The sequence below is a fragment of the Haliaeetus albicilla genome, chromosome 4, assembly GCF_947461875.1.
Source record: "Haliaeetus albicilla chromosome 4, bHalAlb1.1, whole genome shotgun sequence".
Classification (NCBI taxonomy): domain Eukaryota; kingdom Metazoa; phylum Chordata; class Aves; order Accipitriformes; family Accipitridae; genus Haliaeetus; species Haliaeetus albicilla.
In genome coordinates this window covers 8076358-8098489 of record NC_091486.1, presented here as the reverse complement: position 1 = coordinate 8098489, position 22132 = coordinate 8076358, and the positions used below count along the sequence as shown (strand labels likewise).

Genomic DNA, 22132 nt, shown 5'->3' with positions numbered 1-22132 from the left:
AAATTGCCCTAGAAGAAAAAATTACAACATGTAATAAGCCGGTTCCATTCTAATCCTGAACTTGCCTACAGTTACTTACAGGCAGGTCACCCTTTCCGAGTATGTTTTCCTCTGTGTTAAACAAGGGCAGTTACATTTTTTTGATCTGGACATGCTGATACGAGCCATACAGATAACAGGACTTTGGAAGCATCAGAGGGCTCCAATGTCTACAGTGGGCACAGAATTCAAATATTTCTGCTTTAGTCTTGTTTATTCCCGATTTTGTGCTATTTCCTAGTGTCTCCAGTAAGTGAACAGGGTGTTAACTCATGTAACCAAGACCATTTGTACCTTCCTGGCTTTTACGCTTCTGCCCCTTCTGGTTCCTTAAAGCACACAAGCCTAGGGACTGTGTACAAAAACCATGGCGCTACATTTGTTCTATAGATTTGGATCCCATTCTAGAAAGCAAATAAATGCAATTTATGGCATGAAACAGACATATGTAAAACTAGCGTTCTCAAGCAGTTTTCTAGTACTTGAGTGTATTTGAACTTCCTATCATTTAACATTAGAGCCATTTTTAAAGCAACTAGTGGCAAAAGGAATTAAGTGAGGACTTAAATTATATCACAGTAATTTAATACATTTCATTTGGTTGGGAACATGCCTTATAACTTTTAAAGCTGAGGAAAAAGCACTGGAAGAGTAACCAGAAAAGCTGAACCAATCTGGCTATTGCCTACTCCACTAAAGGCTACTATTTCTTGATTTTAATTTCTAATTAATACAGTTATATTACTGCGTAAAACGCATCCCTGAACTGTGAACAGATTCTATGTTATTTCTGATATTACAGTGAACATGATAACTCAAAATTAAGAAAACAAAATTTAAGCTCCATAGTCTGGGAAAACTCAAAACCACACAAACTTGAGGTTGGATTCGGGTAGATCATAACAGCACACCTGAGAATCTACTCACAGCCTCCACATGGTTGCCAAATTACAGCCTCACATGCCTCATGTTTCAGTAAGACTGGATTGGTATAAAGTGAAACGTTGGTAATACGCATCTTGCATCTTACCTGAGACTCCTCCCTGGGCAAATTTAACCTATTATAATCTGAAATCCTTTTCTTTCACTCACACACATACACTTAAAAAATGACATAAAAAGAAAAGTAGGAGAACATCTACAAAGAAAGAAATCTAGCACTGAGATGTACTGAAGACTACAGTGGTTAGGTGTTTCTAGCTGCAACCATTCCTAATCCTGCTGGCCTTCTGTAGAACACGCATTATGTTTCAAGATCCGGGTGGTACAGGACAGCAGCACATAGATGGGAGTTCAGTTCTGTCAAAGCACAAGAAGTGTTTAGCCTGATGAATAAAAGAAGGTACTTCGATACACAACATGCCTTTCACAGTAAGACCATTTCTTTGGTCTTGCACCATTCAAATAGCTCTATACACTTTTCCTATCTAGTAATGCAATCCACTTCCCTCTCCTGGTAGCATAAATAGTTACATTCTCACGCTACGACACTCATTTGTGCCTTAAAACGTCACATTTGAGACGTTTATTGTTTTGAGTTAATCTTGTACCAACTTGTTTGGATGTCTGAAAGGGAGTCATAATTAAAACTTCTTTTATAAATATCTATTTAACTCCATGACATATTTTTTTCCCTAGAAAATTGGTGCGGGCTGTAATTTCTTGTATTGAGCCCTGAGGCAAAGAATGTTTATATGAAGTTTTGGAGAAAATTGATCAAACCACTTTTACATAACAGGTCATGAAAAATAATTGTAGCTGGAATTTTTACGTATTTCCAGCTGAAAATGGACTTATTTCAATCCCTTCAATGTTTCTACAGCTCAGTCTTCATGAAGGTTGACGTGCTGCCTCTATTCCGTGTCCTGCTCCTATCAACATTTCAGATGTTTTGGGTTTGGGTATTTTTGGCTATTGATGTCAACAAGCATAAACTTAAGAGTACACAATGTCAACGTGACTTCATTTTGGAAGCCTTATTTCTCGGATGTAGACCAGATCCCTTAAAAGGGCCTAATTTCCAAAACATTCTGAAAATTAAGTCCCTTTTAAGTTCTCTTATTCTGGAACCTGAGACCAAAGTCACTATTCACATCTGAAAACTTCAGATGCAAGGTCCAATGTAAATGAAGTTGCCTCTTGGCTGACTTGAAAATGTATGCAATTATGTTCATGAGCCTCCTTTTAGTTCAATGTCTGCCTTGTGTGTTTGGGCTTGTTGGGCTGGAGTTTGGACCTGACTCTGTTTGGCAGCTCCTTATTAGCAAGGTTTATTTTTTTATCCTGCTTGTAACTACTTGACATTTTGCGATGTTTGCTGTTTTGTCAAAATTTGTCAGGTTGAAAGTGGATCTTGCTTAGGAGATGATTAAGAAGCATTAAAATTTGGTCCAGGGCACAAACACTTCAGTGTTTGCTGCTTTTTTTCATTTTTCAGTCTTACTGGTAAAGCACACGAGCCTAGTCATTATATGGGATGCATGCAACTGCAATGAACTGTTCTGCACTTCTGAAGAGAAACTTGAATGTCAGATAAGACTAGTGCTGTAAACCAAAGAGCTGTATAGGAAAGTCTGTATGTTGCTGATAGTTGTATGCTTTTAAAACTGGTATAAATTATAAAAATAAACTGTGCTGCTGTGGATAATGCTTAACAGTGAGGTTTATTCTTAATTCAGTTCCCATACCCCAGATAACTGAAAATCTGAATTAGACTAAAGAGTGATGAAAATACACCATGCTGATAATAGTGAAATTTTTCAGATGGAGGTGCAACAGAGGTGGAAGGCATGCTAGAAGCTGGCTGCAGTAGGGACTAGCTTCAACCCTAAGTGACCAGTTATATTTGAGTTCCCATAATTACTTGACAGCTAACTTTAAAAAAAAAAAAAAAAAATTGCACATCGCACTTGACTTAGAGAGGACCTTGGTTTGAACTTTTGAGGGGACACACTGGCATTCTGCTTCTTTCTAATATCTTAACTTTTGGAGGGTTAATTAGGGAGATTAGTATGCAGCACTGTCTTGCCCTTCTTATGGTTTCCAAATTAGTTACTCTAAGAAAGAGCATTATTTAGTGTGCTATGATAGTCTATCATCACATTGATTTATACATACTAGGAAATACACCAGAGCTTTTCCCCATGTTTACTCGAATTTGTTGCCTTTTTATTTGGCTTAAACTGATACTTTGATTTGTTAATGAACCATTGATTGAAGCAACAGTGCAATTAAAAAAAGTCATTCACTAATAAAAATATTTTCTTTTAATCCAAGTAGATCTGTGCTGGTTTTGGTGGAAAAAATTAATCTCTTAAAAATGTAAATGACTGTCTTGCATTGTTTCCCATACTGATTGCTGAATTTGGTTTTGTGTATTCATTTTAACAAACTTGTTGACATTTCCACAAGAGTAATAGATGTAATACACACACATATATAAAATTTGCCTAAGTTAGCCAGGCACAGCAAGGAACTGAATTCTGGGTAATGCTTCAGCTATCAAATTATTTTTTCTTATTTCCCAATAAAACTTTCTACTTACTAGTTACCGTTCCTTTTGCCTGGGCCTACCAATTGAAGACCTCTGCTGTCTCCCAGGAACACCTGCTCTAGGGGCTCTCAGATTAATTATAGCAGCAGAGGCACGTGGAACAGCAGCAACTCGGTGGTGACCCTACAGTTATAGAGAATTAAACTTTTAAAATTGTAATTATTTGAGAATGTAATAAAAATAGTTCCTGATGATGTAAAAGATTGTACAGCCGCACAAGAAGTTACCCATCCAGTCATTAGTAAGCCCTTCCACTTTTATGTTGAAACAAAATTTCTTCCTTGCTTGAAGTGGTGTAGAAATTTTTGGAAATTGTATTTGCAAAATAATTTCCAAAAAATATCGTGTTCAACACTTCACTCACCCTTCTTATGCAACTCAGCTTCCTATTTAGGGTTTCAAATGAGATGCAATAGATGCAAACTACAGCTGTTGGAAATGCCACAAGAATTAGCGCAACACATCCAAATTCTTCATAGAGCTTAAGATACTAACACCCATTACAACCTAACCTCTTCCACTATATGCACATGCGTAACAGAGATGTCTTTTTGTTCATCTCCAAAAAATTTATAGTTTAATACCATCCAACCTTTGGCATCGTTCTTAAATGCGTTTTGTACCATGAAGAATGAAAATACAAAAAAATAATACCATCTCAGCAGAAAAGCTATAATGTCCTGACTGTTAATTCTTTAAGAAACTTGCAGAAGCACAGCATGTGTATGCAAAGCTTACCCAGTGAGCAGGATTACTGTGACACGTTGTCCACATGCTGCACCTTGAGAGAGGTAAAACAATTTTTGCATATTCACCTTGATTTGCCTGTTTCCTCTATAGCTGTGTAGGTTTTTGAGTCGTCATTGTCCAGTGACTTTTCTAATTAAACTCCAGGTTACACAAAGTACAACAGCAAAGAGCTTTCCAGGCAGAGAGACTCTGTATTTTTTGGCCTTCAAATGTTTCACAGTATCTGCCTCAGCAATAGTTACTCAGAATATGTAGTCCCAGTCCTAACTGTGTTTCTATGAAACTTAAGCGCAGCATTTTTTCCAAAATGTTACCATCAGAGCACTTGAAAGAAATTGTCCTGTTCTCATTACTGTGAAACGTCCATCGAGGAGACTGCCTGCCTGTGCCGGCTGTGCCCCCACTAAGGCTGTGTGCTGTCAACGCCGTCCCAGTCCCAGTCCCTCACGCTGCCTGGCTCACTGGGGAACATGGAGAATGTCCCGGCCTCACCTCCTGCCACTCACGGAGGATCTGTGCATGCCGCACTCTCCGCTTTTAACGTATCTAGCACGGATTTCTGTCAAACACGTACCTCCTCCATCCTTTTTGCCCTCTGTCGCGCCCTTGACTTTCCCAAGGTGGATGGTAGGGCCAGCGTTAACTGCGGCCACCGTGTCCTCGCAGCCCCTCACCGCAGGCCCTGGGGTACACGAGACGCACCCTCGCTGCGTGGGCCCCTTTCTCCCTGAGGCGGCCCCGGGCCCCCCCCCTCAGCCATTTTGCGCTGGGACACAGCCCAGGTCCCCAGCCCCGCGGCGGGGCACCGAGGCGCCAAGATGGCGGCCGGCCGAGGCGAATCTGCCGCCACCCGGCGCGTGGCCGAGGGCGGGCGCGCGCCGCCGGCGGCCGCCAATCCGGAGGGGAGGGGAGGGGAGGGCGGGGCCGCGGCCGGCCGGCCGGCGCACGCGCTCGGGCCGGCCGTCGGTGCGGGAGGCCGCATGCGCCTTCGGCGGCGGGTCGGCAGCGCCCGGGTCCGGCGGCACCATGATGTGGTTCGGCGGCTCCATCCCGGCCGCCATCGCCGCCGCCAAGCAGCGGAGCTCCGTCTTCGTCGTGTTCGTCTCAGGTACGGCCCGGCCCCGCGCTGACGCGGCGCCTGCGGCCGCGTCCTCCGCCGGGGCCGGAGGGGAGCGGTCGCGGCCGCCGCCGCCGCCGCCGAGGCAGCGCAGGCCCCCGTGGGCTGCGGGTGCCGTCCCTGAGGCCGGCCGGGGCGGCCCCAGGCTCCGCGGCGGCGCCCGAGGCGAGCGCGGTTCCCGGCCCGCCCGCAGCCTTCTTCCCCCGTCGGCTGGGCCCGGCCCGCCCGCGGCCCTGTCAGCCCGTCAGCCGTTGCCGCTCGTTCGCTCGCTCGCCCCCGGGCGGATCGTGCCGGCGGCTCGGCGGCGCCTCCGCCAGCTGTTGCTCGCCCGCCCCCCCCTCCCGCCGCGCCGTGATTTCTGCTGTGTCAGGCCGAGTCCCCGCTGCCCGGCCCGGCGGTGCGGGGCCTGCTGTGGTGCCGTCAGCCCCTGGCCTTGCCCGCGCCGCGGCTTTGGGCAGCGAAACGAGCTGTTGCCGCGTTTTGCTTCTCCCTTCGCCATGCCCTTGCGTGGGCCGGCGTGCGGTCCTTACTGCTGTCACTGTCTTGGCCGTTTCTGTACGGTGTCCTCTTTTTTTTTTTCTTTTTTTTTTTCCCGAGGTCCCTATAGTGTTTGTTCTGTAACTGAATGGTAATTGAAACCTATGGAAACTCACATTGCCTTTGGGTACATTGCCTTTCTGCCTGGGAAAATTAGGGTAGGTAAAGACAAAGGAGGACATCGGACGGACTCTTTCACTTTCTTCTTGTGTTTTTGTCTGTGTCTGTGGTGTTTTTACTGTTGCCTGAAGCGCTTGTGGCTTGAAGTTTTTCAGAAGCCTTATGAAAAAACAACCACGCTAAACGTGTGACGAGTGTCATTCCCTTAAGAATTATTGAACTGTGGGATTCGCTTAGCTTCAAGGAGAAGTTCACTCCCAAGGGGGACGTGCGGTTAAGTTCCTTTGTTCCTTTAAGTTCCTTAAGTGCAGTTAAGTTCCTTTGCTGACACAACTCTCCTTATACTTGGAGAACAGCATTTTCTACTGGATAGTAAACAGTGCGAGAAGTCAAGATCTTCTCAGCCCACGGCATGCTGTGTTGGTGTAGGTGGAGGGGATGGGGTAGTGTATGCAGGCTTTAAGGCAGCATTTTAAAGCCCACAAAACATGATGGTAGGTGGGTGCTATGATGTAAAAGCCTTTTACCATTGGATTTACTTATTTATTTTCCATAAACATACTTCAGTGTGTTTACCAACCGTGCCTACCTGATAGGTGTCTGCCTCCATGATGACATGATCATAGCTTGTTATATAAAAAAAATGAAAAGCCAGGTGGTAAACAACAAGAAACTTCCTGGCACAGGTGTTTTGCAACACTTGACATCTTCACCTGTGAAACATAATGTGCTTTGACTTACGTAAAGGCTGATCTTCCCCCCAACTCCCTAGTCAGGATTAAAAGTTTTCTACTAAATTTCTTGGGTGTTTCAAATGCTTTGTACTGGGTTTACGTGGCTAGGTTTTGGTAGCTGGGGGGCTGCAGGGGTGGCTTCTGTGGGAAGGTGTCAGAAACTTCCCCATGTCCAACAGAGCTACTGCCAGCCAGCTCCAAGACGGACCCGCTGCTGGGCAAGGCCGAGCCCATCAGTGGCAGTGGTAGCGCCTCTGGGATGAGAGATTTAAGAAGGGGGGAAAAAGGAGGGGGGAAGAACTGCTGCACAACAGCAGCTGGGAGAGGGGGGTAAGAGCATGTAAGAGAACCAGCCCTGCAGACCCCCAGGTCAGTGCAGAAGGAGGGGGAGGAGATGCTCCAGGCGCCGGAGCAGAGATTCCCCTGCAGCCCGTGGGGAAGACCATGGTGAGGCAGGCTGTCCCCCTGCAGCCCAGGGAGGTCCACGGGGGAGCAGATCTCCACCTGCAGCCCAGGGAGGACCCCACCCTGGAGCAGGGGCATGCCCGAAGGAGGCTGTGACCCTGTGGGAAGCCTGCGCTGGAGCAGGCTCCTAGCAGGACCTGTGGCCCCACGGAGAGAGGAGCCCAGGCTGGAGCAGGTTTTCTGGCAGGACTTGTGACCCCGCGGGGGACCCACGCTGGAGCAGTCTGTGCCTGAAGGACTGCAGCCCGTGGGAGGGACCCACGCTGGAGCAGTTTGTGAAGAACTGTAGCCTGTGGGAAGGACCCACGTTGGAGAAGTTTGTGGAGGACTGTCTGCTGTGAGAGGGACCCCATGCTGGAGCAGGGGAAGAGTGAGGAGTCCTGCCCCTGAGGAGGAAGGAGCAGCAGAGACAAAGTGTGATGAACTGACTCCAACCCCCATTCCCCATCCCCTGTGCCACTGGCGGGGAGGAGGTGGAGAAAATTGGGAGTGGAGTTAAGCCCAGAAAGAAAGGAGGGGTGGGCAGAAGGTATTTTAACATTTGGTTTTACTTCTCGTGATACTACTCTGTCATTTGATTGGCAATAAATTAATTTTCCCTGACTCAAGTCTGTTTTACCTGTGACAGTAATTGGTGAGTGATCTCTCCCTGTCTTTATCTCGACCCATGAACCTTTCATCATGTTTTTCTCCCCTGTCTAGTTGAGGAGGGGAACGATAGAGCAGCTTTGGTGGACATCTGGCATCCAGCCAAAGTTAACCCACCACAAAGATTTTTTTTAATAGTAATTCAGTACTTAGGAGTATTTTGAACATGATACATATATATCAGGAGTTGAGAAATGCACTTTGTAACTTAATTTCCAACGTTTTTTACAAAACTAAATTTGTACATAAAACTGGCCGTTTCTTTTAGATGCGAACGTTGACCAGGTGGATGCAGGAATGTGTAGATACGCAGAGTGGAGATAAATTTATGATTGTGGGGATGTAACTGAGTTTTGACATTGTAGTATACTGTAAAGATTTGATTTGTTTTGCTTGTTCTTATGACCCCTGAAAAAGGGGCAGTGTTACTTAGGGCAAGCATATCTCCAAAATGAAAGCGTCAAGAGATCTGCTGAGTTCTGGTCTACCCTAGGAACAGTGGGATTGGGGTGGCTGACCTGTGATGGAGCTGATAACAAAGCAGTTCTGTTATGCCTGCTGAGAAAGGGAATTGGGAAGCCCAAGAACATACTTTCTCACCATGTGCTGAAGCAGGTGTGTTTGAAGGATGCTGAGTGCTGAAAGAATAGTCTATTTTTATGCTAGCAGTGACTGGGTTTGTTGTTTGGGTAGATCCGTGTTTAAAACTGCACAGTGGGTGGTGATGGTATCTTTGAGTCTTCATGCTACACGCTTGCCCATAGACGGGCATTTGAAAGCAGGTTTCTGAGCAGGAAAACACACTTTCAGAAGTGTTCAGTGTTTCTGTTTTGTTTTGTATGCTTTGTCTAATAGTGTATATGGGGACAAAAAATTAATAAAGGAACAAAAATTACATGAGAGAAACAGAAAATATAAATTAACTGTAATTGTAGGGTGGCCACTGTGGAGGATAGCTATTAGATACAGCCTTGACAGAAATTACTGAATTCTGGTAGGTCCACCTCTGTTTGGTTTCTGCTACCATCTGTCTGTCCCTATCTCCCTCTTCACTGCACTTCTCTAAACAACTGCTAGAAAATGAAGAACTGGATTATTCTTTCTGATTCTAGAATATTTTCCAGTCAAGCAAGGCATAATGTGGCTGTTTATTTTAACAATGAGGTGGTGTTTGTGACTGCAATTGCATGTTGTTCAACCAGTTTTTTTTTCTTCAACATTTTTGTTTGCGGCTATAATCCTAACATTTTTTTAGTTCAGTTTTTAAAACCTTCATAGCATATTCTGTGTAGTTGTGTAAGCATATTAAATATCCTGTTGAATTCACGGGAAGTTGCTATAAAAGGGGTTGCTCCATACTCTCCAGGGAGCATAAGGTGAAGCACGTCTGCCTTAAAAAACTGATTTCAAATTAGATTAGAGGCTTCTGTATGCACAAAGCAAGGAAGTTGTGTTTGGGGACCAGATGAGTTACTTCGTGGCATCAAATAATTGCTAGTAGGTTCTGCTGCTGCACAGGGAAGAAATATTCCTGGTGCTGAAACAGGTCTGGTGAATGTCTCTAGTATCTTGTTGGTACCTGTTATGTACATGATTTTCTAGCCTGCAGAGTTAAAAAACTCCTCTCGTTATTTGAGTTATTAATCTAAAGTTAATTGTTTGATAGGAAACCCTCTCAGATACCTTCTCTGTCCTGATTGAGGTGCTTAGGATTATTCTTTCTAAAAGTTAGGACATGTTCTGATCGTGAAAATAACAGGCCACTCATAAAAAGTGCTTTTCAGAAGTGAAAAAATGAGGGGGGAGAAAAGAAAAAACTTCAAGCTAAAATGTTTGTGTTTCTTTTAAGTAACATTTGTAGAAACGCTTCTTCCTTTGTTCATGACTTTATTTTAGGATTATTTTTTTACAAAGCGCTGATTTGCAATCAACAAGCTATTTGTTAGCATTTTGTAGCCAGGCTGTATCAAAGTACTTTTCAAGTTAAATATGTGAAATGATGCAGAGGAGGAGGAGGTGAGCAGCTTAATATCCTGGCTTTCTGTCATTTCCAGGATGGGCAATCCTTACTCTTGCTGAGTAGTTATAAAATGCTGGACATTGAGAAGTCAGCTGGGCCTATCTCGCTCCTTCTGAAAGGAAAGTGCTTTTCCCTGATGACTGTGCTGAGGGATGGGGAATTAAAGTCCTTTGACAACTTGCATTGGTTTTGAGTAAGTTCCTTGTACAGGAGATAAATCATTGAGAAAAAGAGTCTCTTCCAGTTATCTGAATCACTTGAGAAATGATCAATATGTTTTCGCTATGTAGATATCTAAATTTATCTGACCAAATTTAGGAGATGAGCAAGTGTGACTGCAAATTTTGTACCGGTCTTTCCGCTAAGTGAAATAAAGTGATACTTTTGTTTGAGAAACAACAAATCTGAGACTCTTGGGAACTAGAACTCTGAGGTGGTTTTGATAGCTCGGTGTTTAGCAGAATTATGAACTATGTCAAGTTCTGCTCAGCTTGACCTCTTGACTTTTCTGATGCTTTTCCTGGGGCCTGGCAGTTTTCATTTCAGGATATAATTACTACTACAAAACTGTAATAAATGAACCTTAACCCCCAAATGAGAAAGGGTTATCAAAACAAAAAGATGTGTGAGAATAAGCAACTCTTCTGTGGGTAGTTACAATATTAAACTGCGCTTTGTGGCATAGAGCTTTGTAAAATGTGAGTTATCAGCATTTTCAATTCATGGGTCACATCTCTCAGAGATTGTACTGTGAACAGTCTCTGACCTGTTTGTGTCTTTCAGCATTCTTTTTCTACAGCAGTTGTTTGTATGGAAAAGTTAGTGTTAGGCAAGTATTTAGATATTTTTAGTAGCCTAATCGGATGAGCACATGTCCTTTTGAAAAAGTGTGTGGTGAAGCAGCTGCCTGTCTCTGAGCATTGGGAAATGGGGGAGGAGGCCGAACCACTCTTGGCCAAACAGCTGCATCCATTGACCACAGTTGGAAGCACTGCACTTAAAGGAAGAGGAAAGGTTCCTACATAAACTATCCTAAATATTTAGTTGCTTATGTAGAATAATAGTAATAGAGATGAATACTTTCTTACTGGCTCCAGCGCTTCCATGGAAAAATCAATACATGTGGTTGGAAAACACTTTTCCAAAATTGATATATCTGATACATGTCTCTGAGAAGCATTGTGGCCAGGCAGTTATGGCCTTAAGGAAGCAGCGCTTCACCAGGGGACTCCACGTATAACTCCTGATCTTTAACAAGTAAAAAATACTGCATGAAATGGCAACTGGGATGAAACAAACAAATGGCTTGTTGTTGTCACTGAATAATGCACTACTATACTTCTGTACTTGTGACTCAAATTCTTCATCAAGAGTACAGTTGTTTCCAAGCTGCTATAAAGTAATACAGACTGAAGATAAAGAAATGGTTGCAGGCTGATTTACTTGTTGAAAGATGGTTAATATTCATCGGAATCGTACTTATTAACCCACATCCTCACTAAACCGGTGCTTTGGAAGATAAATGCATGATTGATGTGTTTAATGTGATTAGAATAACACTTCTGAATCTGTAGCCCCAGAGCACCTTTGCAGTTTCCCTTACTTAAGTAGCTCCTCTTCTACCGTTACTCTTGTTCCTCCCCTCCTACTGTTACTGTTCCTGTCAGGAACTGGAATACAAAACTAAGTTAGAAATAATCCCACGAATAAATGTTTCTTGGTTTGTGGTTTTTTTAACACCATCAAACTGATGAAACCTTGCCTGCTGAATTACGTATTTCCAAGGAGTGGAAAATACAGTTTTACCTATTAGCAGCTGGTGTACCAATATGTAATTAAATTTATAATGAGGGGTAAGCAGTGGATGGTTTTAGCATGTTAGGTCAAGCTTAATGTCAGGGAGAAGCCATGGTTTCCTCTGTGCTGTGGGAATCTCCTTGCATATTATGAGAGTATACTGAAGCAAAATACTAAAGCATAAGCATACACACTGTAACGTGAAAATGAGATCCTTTGGCAGTTGTGCAATTAGATGATGCAATCGAGCTGATCTTGGGACTTGGCCATCACCACCAGTTCCTCTGTCTGTTCCATCTGTGTGGTCCAGTCTGTTCTGCTCCCTTGGACCTTCTCACCATGCAGTTGAATGACTGTGAAAGCTATGTGCTTGCTGGCTTGGAAGGATTTTTGGTGTATTGGGTTTTTGGTATGTTAGCCAGGCAAGTCAGCTGGAGTGAGTTGTCTCCAGATTATCAAAAATAAATGATAAACTGACTCGAAAATAATAATGAGAGCATCTTTCAAAGGTGATTTCAAGCAATTGAAGCAAAGCTAAAATCAGACCAGAGACAGTAATTTGTGGTATGTTTAGTATCACATGTGTGCTGTATCTTACAGGTGAGGATGAACAATCTACTGAGATGGCTGCAAGGTGGGAAGATGAGAAGGTGACTGAAGCTGCCTCAGATGGTTTTGTTGCAATTAAAATCGACACCAAAAGGTTTGATCCCATTCTAATTCTGTCTCTTACACAGTCTTTCATTGATGATGATGAGAGTAAGAGGCTTTTGAAATCCTCGCCCTGATTTGGAGGTAGTCTAAATACAAGGTTCCAGAACATAAGTGAATTCAGTACACCTGAAGCCACTAGAGCCTGAGAAAATTCCAAATGTCCAAATTTACTGTTGTGTTCTGCAGAATATTCATTGTGTATGTCGGACTGTATTTCAGTACTAGTAAAAGGATGCTTGAGGTTGTCTTTTTTCAACAGAAAGAGACACAAAAGTTATGTAAAAAAGCTGGAATCAAAATGCAAGTACTCTTGAGGCAGTTCTTGATTTGCCAAGTTACATAACGAATTTAAAAATTCTCATGAATTCAGAAAGATAAAAATCTGATGTGTTTTTTCTCTATTGTAACACATAGAATAGCGAAGCATTGAAGTTCCTGGGTAAATTACTCAACTATTTTTGTTATGTGTAAGTGTTCCAGTCCGTGTGCAGAAAGCGCATTGACATTTCCAAAAATGGTATTATTTTGAAATGCTCTATAGACATTTTATTAGACTTCCTATATTATTCGCACTCAGTAGACTAGATGTCTTTTTCCTGAATTGCTTCTTAGCACTGTTCCCCTAAATCTTACATAGTCAACTGTGATAACCAGGGATTGTCACCATGTCAACACTTACGCAAAATGTTAACGAGAAGATGCAATGCAAATTTGCTTTTAGTGTTCTCTCAAGTATTTAAATAGTTTTGTGTGTGGTAGTAGGACAGTTATTTTTATGATGAAAGACTTAATCTAAAGTTGTTGCGAAGTAATTGCTCCCCCTAAACAGATCTTTTCTTTTAAACAGCGAAGCATGCCTGCAGTTTTCTCAAATTTGTATCCTTTGAGATCAGCTTAGATGCTACATAATGATTACAGAAAATTGCTCTTTACAAGTTAGTACTGTTCTTAAGAAATATATGCACAAGCAGCATTATTAAAAATACTTCTTATGGCACAAAAATATGCAAGAAACTGTACTTAAAAGATACCATCTATATATCCAACTTACTGTCAATTCTTAGAGAAAGTGAACAAGTTGGGGTTTTCTGATGTTAATCCTATGTAATTCTCCAAATAGAAAATTATCCAAAGCTTTATGTAAACAAAATAACCCATTGGTATTACTAATCAGCATTAGAAAACAAACAAGCAATGCTTTAAATTATTAGCTGGAGTTCAGAGTTACAGAGAAGGAAGAACAAATAGTGGATTGGGTTCTATCAGATACACAGGTGTGAAGTTAGGTAAACATCTGCCTACCTTAAGTAGGTCACTGCGTATAGCTCAGGAATTCTGTATGATGCTGAGGAAGGGAATTCAGTACCTTAACTTGGATTTTCTTAATGCTGTAAAGAATTCATTGTTGTCTACATAGATGTTGTCTCACACTAAAACACTAAACCAAAGTCTTTTAAGTCAAAGCATAATTGCTTGTCGGATGCATGTGTGTTGGAGAAAAATATTTTGGCTTAAACCATTTCAAAGAAAAGAAGAAATTCTAATTCTTTGTATGTAATGTTTTCCAGCATTTTTGTTAGTGTCTTTTTTCTTCCTCCCTTGGCACTGACTGCTGGCAACCAGGTGGAGATAGAATATTGGGCTAGAAGGTTCTGTAGGAAGGACTTACGCTTTTCCTTTTAAAGTTACTTTATAAACTTCTGTCATTTATTGCCCTTAACTGTTGCTGTGCAGATCCTGTAGTGTGTGTTCCATCGAGTTTTTTTATAGGAGACAATGGAATCCCTTTGGAAGTAATTGCTGGCAGCGTTTCTGTTGAAGAGCTTGTTACCAGAATCCGTAAAGTTAAACAGGTAACACTTGCTGACAGACTGGATATTTCAGATTGAGTTGGGTGTGCTCACGTGCTCAAGACAAGAGATGTCGCTGGCCTTTAGCCTGTGCTGTGGGGAGTTATGAATTACTGGTTCTATATCCTTCCAACAACAAAATCTGCAAACTTAAATTCAGTACACAAATTGAATAGGTTGCAAAGCACTATCCAAAGGTGCTATGTTATTTTTTGTTTCACAGATTGTTTTAGATCATCTGTGTAACACTAACAGTATTGAAGAAATATGTCAAGAACTCTGAACTGGAATGACATACCGATTACTCTTTCAGTAAAGTTCATACGTGGTTTTGTAATATTGTCTTGTAATGTGGATTTATAAAATTATTCTTGGAACATAGTATAAAGTTTTATCACTTTGACTTCAAGTGTAAGACTAAAATTAGGAAAAAAATATGAAATGTATGCTTGCATCACAGTCAACAAACAATACGTGATAGTTTTAGTTTTATATTTTAAATAGGACTGATTCTCTGAAAATAGTTTAGTCTTGACCTTTGAACCTGTGGAAAATATTCAAAGTTTCATAGTTTCGGGGCATTTTTTCCCCAATTTTTTAGATGCACACAGTAAAAGGGCAGCCTTTGGAAAATGGAAGTCAGTCATCTGCTCCGTGTGCCTCCTGTCCATCTGACGATGCTCCAGAAAATACGCAATCCAGAGCAGTAGAGTTTTGTGACTCTCCCGAGTCTGTTACATCTGATTCAATAAGACCTTCTGCTGGTAATGTATTTTTACACAAATGCTAGCTAATTTGCTTTTGAAATAGTTTTCCTTTTCTTAAGTTGTTACGTGATGGTATGTGAAAGGCAATACATTGAGTGGACTTGTTGAGAAAAAACTTGGGTATCCTAGAATGCTGATTGCAAGTCTAGAAGGAAGAATAACTTCTCATTCTGGTCAGTTTTAATGAGTGAGAAATCTATGGTTTATAATACAATGAAAATTGTGCACACTTTCTTGATATAGGATTCAATTTAAAAAGTTTGTCTGGGTTAGTAACCTGAAACCAAATGGGGGGTGGAGGGGAGAGTCTAAATAGCAGAACTTTGTATCTCCTTAAGATAACCTAGTTACTGTGAATTGTGGCTAACAATGAGCATAATAATTTTTAATGATAAGAAATATATCTCTTATTTTTCTCTTATGGATTACTTTCTTGTAAATCACTTGAAGATGGAGCAAATTCAGGTCAAGCAAGCCAGGAAGCAACTAATTCTTTAGATGAACAAGTGAGTGATGCTCAGCCTGTGAATGATCTTGCACTCAAAGTAGAAAGGTAAGTCGTCTTTTGCAGACTTCCTAACGTATTGTATTTGTTTCTCAGGAGGCAGTTTTGTTGTGGTTTGTTGTGGGTTTTTTGGTTGGTTTGGTTGGTTGGTTTGTTTGGGTTTTTAACAAATGGACTTAATTACAGGATTTTGGTGCTCATTCTGTTATCATCTGGCAAGCATTTATGTGGTCTTATTTTTGTTTAGATGTATGTGACAATATCAGAAAACAGCTTTTAAATGAATCTCTTTTTTTCACATACTCTGAAAGAAAGGGGTAATCTGGAAAACTATAAATGTTCCCCTTTGATATAATTTGAATACGGACAATATGTTTGCTGCACATTTTTGAATGAGTTAAAATATTGAACTGAAAGCACTTTAAACTGGGGTAATGAAGTGCTAAGCTAGGTTTTGTACAGAGATGACATCTTGCTTCTTTTTCTTCTTGTCTATTTGATGACTGTTTGTAGTCTAGGCATATTGAAAAAGCCAGAGGAATCCTCTTCTCAGACTCTTGTTTTGTTTTATCAGTGAACAGTAATGAGGTCTCGGGAGCAATGCTAGTTCTAGTATTTAAAAGTATGGTGACCAGAAGTATCTGGTTCAGTACATGGTTCATTCATTAAATCGATTGTTTTTAAGTATGAGATTCAGTGTATAAAATTGGGTTTTAGCATCTGTAAGACTGATACTATTTGTAATATCCTACCTAAAACCAGTAGCACATACTTAGTAAGTAGGATTATTTATACTGCTAAAATATATTTTAAAACCTTTTCACATTTCATTTCAGTTTTCTTTAAAAGATGTTGGACAATAAGTATAATTTTTTCTTACTATTGATAAGAAAATGCAGCCAGTATTTTCTTATAAATACCAAAGTTCTTTTTAAAAATGTGCATTAGTCTTAAATTACACCACATTTGCATATATCTGCAACATTTCTTTCAGGGGAAAACAGAGACAAACCTCTGTGGTAATTACCATTTTCTTTTTTAAAAAGCAAAACAGCTACTATACAAGCAAAATTTTTCAGATTATCTGACTTCTCATGGAGTTGTTTGGTCATGCCTGCCCTTCCCTAGACTTAAAATATGTTGTAAATTGCTATGGTTTTTTAAGTCAATCCTTATTCTAAGGCACCTTTCTGGATAGATGAGACAGATGCATGTGCATTTATGTCAGTGCTATATATTATTTGCTTTCCATTTTAGGAAGTGATGTGCAGAAGAAACCAGATGGCTTAAATAGCTAAGAGGAGATTGAGTTTTAGTGTTTCTGTTACCACAGATCATAAATAGTATTTGCTTATTGTATGTCTTACAAGTTGATTCAACAGTAAGATGTAAGATTCTTCATTTACTGAGCAAAAAATGACAGAAGGAATATGTTAGAACTCCATTAAAAGTCAGAAACTCAGTGGTGAATCACCACCTCATCTTTTTATGGATGGTGCACCCGCATGTGAATGAATCATTACTGTACAGTAGGTATTAGCACTGTGTTACAGTTCATTTTCATGTGTTCCAGTCTCCTGCAAGTGTTTACAAATATTTCATTAAAATTTTAAAATGTTAATAACAGATACTGCGATTTTAAGACTTTTCACTTCATTCTTAAATTTAGAATAACAAAAAAGCTTGAAGAAAGGCGGGAAGAGAAAAGGAAAGAAGAAGAACAGGTAACAAAAAAATGTAAAACCACTTGCAATTTTTTTTATAGCCTTATTTGAATAAATGCTTCATTCCTTTTTAAACAAATGTACTTCAGTCTTGTCTTACTCTTGTCCAAGGCGATTTCATGGTCCAATTTTTTGTGTCTGTTGTTTATTCAGAAAGAAATTAAGAAAGAAATTGAACGGAGAAAAACTGGTAAAGAAATGTTGGAGTACAAAAGACGACAGGAAGAAGAATTGACAAAACGTATGTTAGAGGAAAGGAACAGAGAAAAGGCAGAAGAGAAGGCTGCTAGAGAGCGCATAAGACAACAGATTGCAATGGTAAATTTTTCATTTTGGAAGATAGCTTGCTGCTTCTCTCTTTCACAAGGGCCACCAGTGTACTAAAAGGATACATTTTCTCATTCAGTGAAATGTTGAAAGATTGTCCATTTTAGTGTGGCCTGGTATTGTAACAGTTCATATGCTTGGGGTTTATGTAGTGTTTCCTGTGTATAAAGTGAAGCTTCTGCGTTCATATTCATCATGATCTTTTCTTTCTGAACAAACATACCAACTTTTTTGTCATATTCCTTGAGTCCAGTGGAGAATTATCATTTAAACATAAAAATAATTGCAAGTATAGTTCTGGAACAGAAGCACAGGGAATATTTAATTGTGGAACATGCAGAAGAACACTGATCTCAAAATGGTGGTGAGGATTGTTTTCCAAATTTGTATATATGTGTGTACATATATAGACATAAGCAGTTCGTAACAATTGAAATCCCTCCTCATTGTTAGGTTTTGGCCTAGAACACTTAGAATGTAATCATGTAACTTGTCATAAGGTTTTTTTTTAATTTATTTATTTTCCCTTTATCTTCACTGGAGTGTTAAACTTGCAGGGGAAATCATCTGTTAGCAACTATTTGCATGAAGTGACTCATTGGAAAGTGTCATCTTGGCTAATGACATGAGATTGTGCAGCTTGGCGGTGAATAATTCTTTGCAGCCGTACTGTCTTGTCCCCTGGTTGGGTACCGAGTACAGATCGTAGCTCTCCGTTTTAATGAATGTTAAGCTACAATTTATGGTAAAAATTAACGTTTGTGTTTGGTCCTTTCACAGGATCGTGCTGAGAGAGCAGCTCGCTTTGCAAAATCGAAGGAAGAAGCAGAAGCTGCAAAAGCTGCAGCTCTTCAGGCTAAACAGGCTGAAATAGAGGCCAGAAAAGAAGCATCTCAAAAGGAGCGAAGGTAAGCTCCTGTAGAGAAAGAAGTGTGTATTTTGGGGGAGATAAAGAAACTTAAACTTTTAAGAGATTTAATATATATCCTAATCTATTAATTGATGCCATGTTGAACAGTGACATAAAAAGTTGGTTTTCTTTTATTTGTAGCTATTTACATGAATATTATGTTCTCTGATAATTTTCAACCTTCTGACATTCCTCATGAAACACTAACCACCTTTCTTTGTGTGTTATTTTAGTTAGATAAGAGCTTTTTCTGTATGATCTTTGATTTAAATACCACATATAATGGGGCTAGGTGGGGAACTAGGTAAGGTGAGAATGTGATAGATAATGACTAGACAGAATGACTAGACAACGTCAGAACTGTGCTGGGGAGCATGGTGCTGACACAGCTGTTTGGCTGTGTGTGCAGTTGGCTTGGATTCAGCAAGGCTTGACTGGGGTCATCAGCTGTCTGTGTCAGAGGATCTCCTGCTTTGCCCAACACTAGTGTTTTAAAAAATACTCTTAACCTGTAGAGACCTTATGTGGAGTTACAGAGCCACTGTGAGTCTAGTACTGCCCCTGAACAGAGGGCAAGCACGGGAGTAGCAGCCTGTGTTGGTGTTGAAACTCGCACAGTAACGCTGGCCCATAGCTAGTTGAATATAAAATTACTTGCCAAGCCAGCTTAAATGTCTGTGCCTTCATAATACAACTTCTTGAAAAAAGAACAAAACTAATACAGGCTACACAAAAGAAACATGGTTTATATTTCATTCACTTACTCATTTTTTGCGTGATTAATATAAATATCTTGTTTGAATGGTGGTGGGTCTTGGACTCTGACAAAAACCAGGAGATGCATTGTGAGATACAAGCAGGTGGTTATCAACTGTGGATCCAAACTTATAACCCATCTGCACTGCCACGAGTAGGATAACTGTCCCTCTCTCCCACATTTCAATACTACCAAACTAAAGCCCCAGGAGCATTTGTCTGTAACTGTTCATGTGTTGACTGACCCCGATACGTGTCCTGCAGTGCAATAGCCAGGATTCAGTTCCGCCTCCCAGATGGATCTTCCTTTACTAACCAGTTCCCATCTGAAGCACGGCTGGAAGAAGCAAGGCAGTTTGCTGCACAGGTAAATTGGTGTTTTGTTTTCTCAGCTATGTGCTGATTACAACTTGGTGTAGCATCAACTAGTTGTTGATCGTGGTGGAACTGTCATCAACTGCTTTTCTTTTTGTTTATTTGAAGTGGGTTTTGGTAGCAGCCTTCTCCAGTGCCACCAACTGCCTTTGTATTAGTGCAGCGTATCATTAGTTAAGAGACAGTAGGATATGAAAAATCCTTTGTTTCTCTACATGAAGATGATTGATAGTTTGATATAGAACTCTTGGGTCAATATGGCAAGGTATACTCAGCTGGCAAATCTGCAGTTGTTTGAAAGCGAACAGTTATAAACAAAATGTTTTCTTTATATTTTCACAGACAGTTGGTAATGCTTATGGCAATTTTTCACTGGCGACAATGTTTCCCAGAAGGGAGTTTACCAAAGAAGATTATGGAAAGAAATTACTGGAGCTAGAGTTAGCACCGAGTGCTTCAGTAGTGTTGCTGCCGGTAGGTGCTGGGTTTTGGTTTGTTTGCTTTACATTTTCTTGCAAACAGCAGTACTGTAGCTGTATATTTGCTGTTAGTGGGCCATGATAATACTTGGCTTGAATTTTGGTCTTTTCTGTGTCTAAGATTGCAAAATTAGTTTAATTTTTGTCAGGACTGATTTGGGGGAGGGCTTTTTCTGAGGCAGATAAATGGCGTGTAGATATTTGTCTAGTGTGTAACCAAAGGAGTTCTTGTGTCTGCTGAGCTGCTTCTAAATTATGGATGAAATACTCTGTCTAGAAGTGCACGACTTTAATATCTGACAAGTTTGCTTTACATGTTCATGACCAGGCGGGAAGACCTGCTACTTCTGTTGTTCAGGCTTCAGGCGGTGATCTGTGGAAGTTCTTGGGCACAATACTTTATCCCCTCTTAGCGGTTTGGAGATTTATTAGCAACTTCCTGTTTACGAGTCCACCTCCCTCACAGTCTACTGTGAGATCAGCTCATCAGCAAGACCATTCAAATCCTTCCGCATCTAGCAGCATTGAGCAAAGCAGGTAATCAAAGCTGTTTAAGGCAGCTATTTCTCAAACCGCTTGCAGGAATTGTTTCATCCTGTAGTGGGGAACTGAACTGTATCTGTCTCTTAACTGCTGCCCTCTCTGTGTAGTTTCTGGCCACCACCCTTCCATCCAGTTAGAAGGCTTAACCTGGTAGCTGGTAAAACTGCATGACAGCTCTGACTAGGATTTCTTGTTTTTTATGTGTGTGATTAAGCAACCTCCTCATTGTTTGCTTCAATTTCCAATTACAGAGTAAAAAAAGCATTCTCTTGCCGTCATTTATGAATAGGGAATTCAGCTGTAACTACAACTGTGGGCTTCGCTTCAGCTGATATTGTTTGGAAGATAAAAATTCTGAAAACTAGATGTCAAATTGTTATGGTGTGGTCGTACAAGAAACTCAAGCAACTGAAGTCTCATTTTGACAGTTAAGGTTTTGTATTGCCTAGAGAATGAGACCTCCCCTGCACTGGGAGAGCCACTAGGCCATTTCACGTGAAGCGGCCACGTATCGCTTCAATGACAGGTGCTTTCCAGGGGAAATGAGATTCTGTCAGTTTGACTGACTACTAAATGACAAATTTTCAGCTGGGTATTCTTTCCCAAGGAAACAAGGGGCTGAAGAAAACTGTTATTGGGGATAAGAGAAGGAAGGATGCATGATTTGCATTTTTATTGCATTTTTATTGCATTCACTTCTTGTGTGTAATTACTACCAGGGAAACTGTCAAACCTCACTGTCATTTGTACCCTAGGCAAGCTGTCAGGAAACGAGTAGTGGAAAAGCGGGGGGAAGACTTCAAAAAAGAAGGCAAAATATATAGACTGAGGACACAAGATGATGGAGAAGATGAAAACAATACTTGGAATGGAAATTCTACACAACAAATGTAGTTTTGAGTAACTGCACTAATCACTGTCTGGCTTTTTTTTTTTTTTCCTTCCTTCCCTTACTTGATCTGAGTCAACTAAAGCTTCTGGACAAGTGGGGCTTATTTTACATTGACTGAATTACTTAATTCTTATTCCTGCAGTGGAGTATGGAATAAAGTCACTTAAGTCAGAAAAATTAAGTGGGTGTAGCTGAGGCCTAGAAGCAAAGAGTTAAAAAGACTGAAAATCTCTCTCAGCTTTCATAATCATTACCCTTCTGCCATAGAAAGGCACTTTTTAAACTATAAATATTCTGCTACATAAATTTAAGGGCCAGATATTAATATAAAGGTCATGGTAGGCGATGACTGATTAAAATGAGGGTTTCAGAAGCACTATAATTAGCAAATCAGGTAACTAATTTATGTTTAACTTTTTTTCTTGCTTCTGCAACTGCAAGCAAAACCTTGTAGTTTTTAATTCCCCAAGCACTCAATAAACTATTTTCCAGAAAACATAACTGTTGTCT

General features: G+C 40.7%; 1 protein-coding gene across 2 annotated transcripts; it reads left to right on the top strand.

The window, feature by feature from the left end:
- The first annotated feature begins 5289 nt into the window (after positions 1–5289).
- Positions 5290–22123, top strand: UBXN4 (UBX domain protein 4). Of its 2 annotated transcripts, none has more exons than XM_069780815.1 (13): positions 5290–5450; positions 12381–12483; positions 13342–13370; positions 14229–14347; positions 14946–15060; positions 15562–15664; positions 17286–17340; positions 17494–17658; positions 18448–18575; positions 19598–19700; positions 20051–20182; positions 20516–20724; positions 21486–22123. In XM_069780815.1, the coding sequence occupies exons 1-13, from the start codon at positions 5369–5371 to the stop codon at positions 21622–21624; spliced, it is 1482 nt and encodes a 493-aa protein (XP_069636916.1). In that variant the 5' UTR covers positions 5290–5368; the 3' UTR covers positions 21625–22123. The 2 variants fall into 2 exon arrangements, with proteins under 2 accessions (XP_069636916.1, XP_069636915.1); XM_069780814.1 differs by having other exon boundaries at positions 5339–5450; positions 14946–15108.
- The last annotated feature ends 9 nt before the right edge of the window (positions 22124–22132 follow it).